The sequence below is a fragment of the Morone saxatilis genome, unplaced genomic scaffold (genome assembly GCF_004916995.1).
Source record: "Morone saxatilis isolate NCDOM2014 unplaced genomic scaffold, NCSU_SB_2.0 Contig3, whole genome shotgun sequence".
NCBI lineage: Eukaryota > Metazoa > Chordata > Actinopteri > Moronidae > Morone > Morone saxatilis.
The window spans coordinates 2,926,726-2,928,895 of record NW_023339873.1 but is presented as its reverse complement, the minus strand read 5'-3'; the positions used below and the strand labels follow the sequence as shown (position 1 = coordinate 2,928,895).

General features: G+C 41.7%; 1 protein-coding gene across 1 annotated transcript in view; it reads left to right on the top strand.

The window, feature by feature from the left end:
- The window catches only part of LOC118337049 (sodium bicarbonate transporter-like protein 11), a 92,701-nt gene extending 91,844 nt beyond the window's left edge, over window positions 1-857 (top strand). Inside the window, exon 17 of the mRNA XM_035673865.1 lies at window positions 664-857. Within this exon, the coding sequence (XP_035529758.1) occupies window positions 664-841 (178 nt within the window). The 3' untranslated portion in view covers window positions 842-857. The remainder of the gene's footprint in view (window positions 1-663) is intronic.
- Window positions 858-2,170: the final 1,313 nt, after the last annotated feature.

Here is a 2,170-nt window from a genome sequence, read left to right as displayed (position 1 = left end):
TGAGGCCACCGTAGTTTCTCCTTCACTGCACTTAGGTCCTTTAAGTCAAAACCAGCCAACCCATGAAGACCGAACAGATTTAAATACGTGTAAACACACACACACACACAAACACACACAAACACACACACACACACACACTGTCCTCCTGCTGAGCCGGCTGGAGAAGCAGGGAAGACACACAGCAGTGATCCCTCACTAACGTGCAGAAAAATGTTGTGTGGCATCATGAAGGTCGCAGTCATGCTTTTACGTAAAGTTACTGTAATGTCACGCTCTGCTTATGATGTCATGGTCAGTGACATATTGATTCATGCTCTGCTTCATATGAAAACAGGAAGCTGCAAAACATGTACATGCATGTTATTGTATGTTGAAAGAGAAGAATTAGGTAAACGTATAAGCGAGTTTATTCAGGTTGTGCTGAAGGGCACCGCTAACCGTAGGAGAATGATGCCCTTTGTGTTTGTGTGTATGAGTGTGTGGGTTGACTGTGACATGCGCTCACTTCTAATTATTACTAGTTGCTAATTTTATTTTTACATCTCTATCTGTGTGTGTGTTTTTTCTGTGTGGTTTAGGTTGTTTTTTTTGGTTCAGTCTGTTGTTGTGATGCAGGATGTTATTGCCGAGTGTGAGTGTAACAGTTGTGTTGTTCCTCAGGTTGCTGAAGGGCACGGCGTATCACTGGGACCTGATGCTCTCTGGGCTCATTAACATACTGATGTCGGTGCTGGGGTTGCCCTGGATGCACGCCGCCTTCCCCCACTCCACCCTCCATGTGCGCCAGCTGGCTTTCGTGGAGCAGCGCGTGGAGGGGGGGCACCTCTACGAGACGTGAGTTACCCGCCCTCAAATCTTTGGCGCTAATCAGGCACTCAATTAAAGGTCGTCTTCAGAGCATGTGGTGACTGTAATTTTGTGTTGCAGGCTACTGTATCCTGCTCTTCTCTGATTGCATGATTACTATGTAACTAACCATTTTCTCTCCGGGTGGAAGAGGTGAGGGGAGTTTTTAGGAGATGAGAGGATGAAGTTCTTCAATGGTGGCCGCGCAGATATGTGCAAAGTTGTAGTTAGTATATATTTAAGAGTTTTTAAGTAGTCATGTGGGATAAATGGGAAATATTGGTCATAGAAGAATATACAATTCAGGCTAAAGTGGTTCTGAATGTGTCAACATTCAAACTTGCTGTGCAGAACTTTTGTCTCCTCCTCTGGCAGTGAGAGTAATTACGCAAGAATTTGAAGTGCACCACAGTGTATTATATACAGTCAGTGCTCTCTACAAAACCTGTAGTTCAACTAACAATAAATAAGCTCTTATCTCAACAAAAATAATCTTTTGGATCCAATGAAGCACACACAAATACTCAGTTTGAGACTCAATACAACCTTTAGCCAACGAAAATAAATCCAAGTGATGATTCTTGCGTCTAATAGATAAGCTTATTAAGTCCTCAGAGTTACATCCCATAGTCTGGCCAATAGACGGGAGTTGGAGTTTGGTATAATTCTGTAAACCAGGTGAATTATGAAATGCATAGTTTTTGGCTTGTTTGCAGGGGCTGGCAAGCTAATTGACCATCAGTCTCTATACCTGCATCGCTGGTTGATGTAAAACACATCAATACTGATGCTCCAGTGCGGTGAAGTTGCCACAGACACCAGATTTAAAAACTCTGTATACTGCGAAATGCACAGTGATTTACCTGCTGGCTTAACCAGCATTGTGTGAACTCGCTTGAGAAGGGCAATAGTATAGTGGTATAATGGGTGTTCATTTAAATGTAAAAGTCCTGCACCCCAGCTTTTAAAGGTAGTGGACTTTCAGAAAGTGTTCCAGAATAAAAATAAAGCAAAAAACAATATACAAACAAACAAATACAGGCTTAGAAAGTCATAAAATAAAATAAAATAAAATATAAAATAACCCTAACAGAGCTTCAGTCCAAAGGGAAGAAAGTTTAGGAGCCACAACTTTAAAAGCACTGTCGGCTTTAATTATAAACCTGGAAAAAGTAATGTGTTGCATATACCCATGAGTTCTGAACTGTTCAACCACAGGCAGAATTGGTTCTAAGATTGTTTTAATTTAGAGGCCTGAAGAGGTAAAGCTATTCAAGGAAGGAGCTATTCTCCGTGGCTTTTGACACCTAGTAAGATGTCG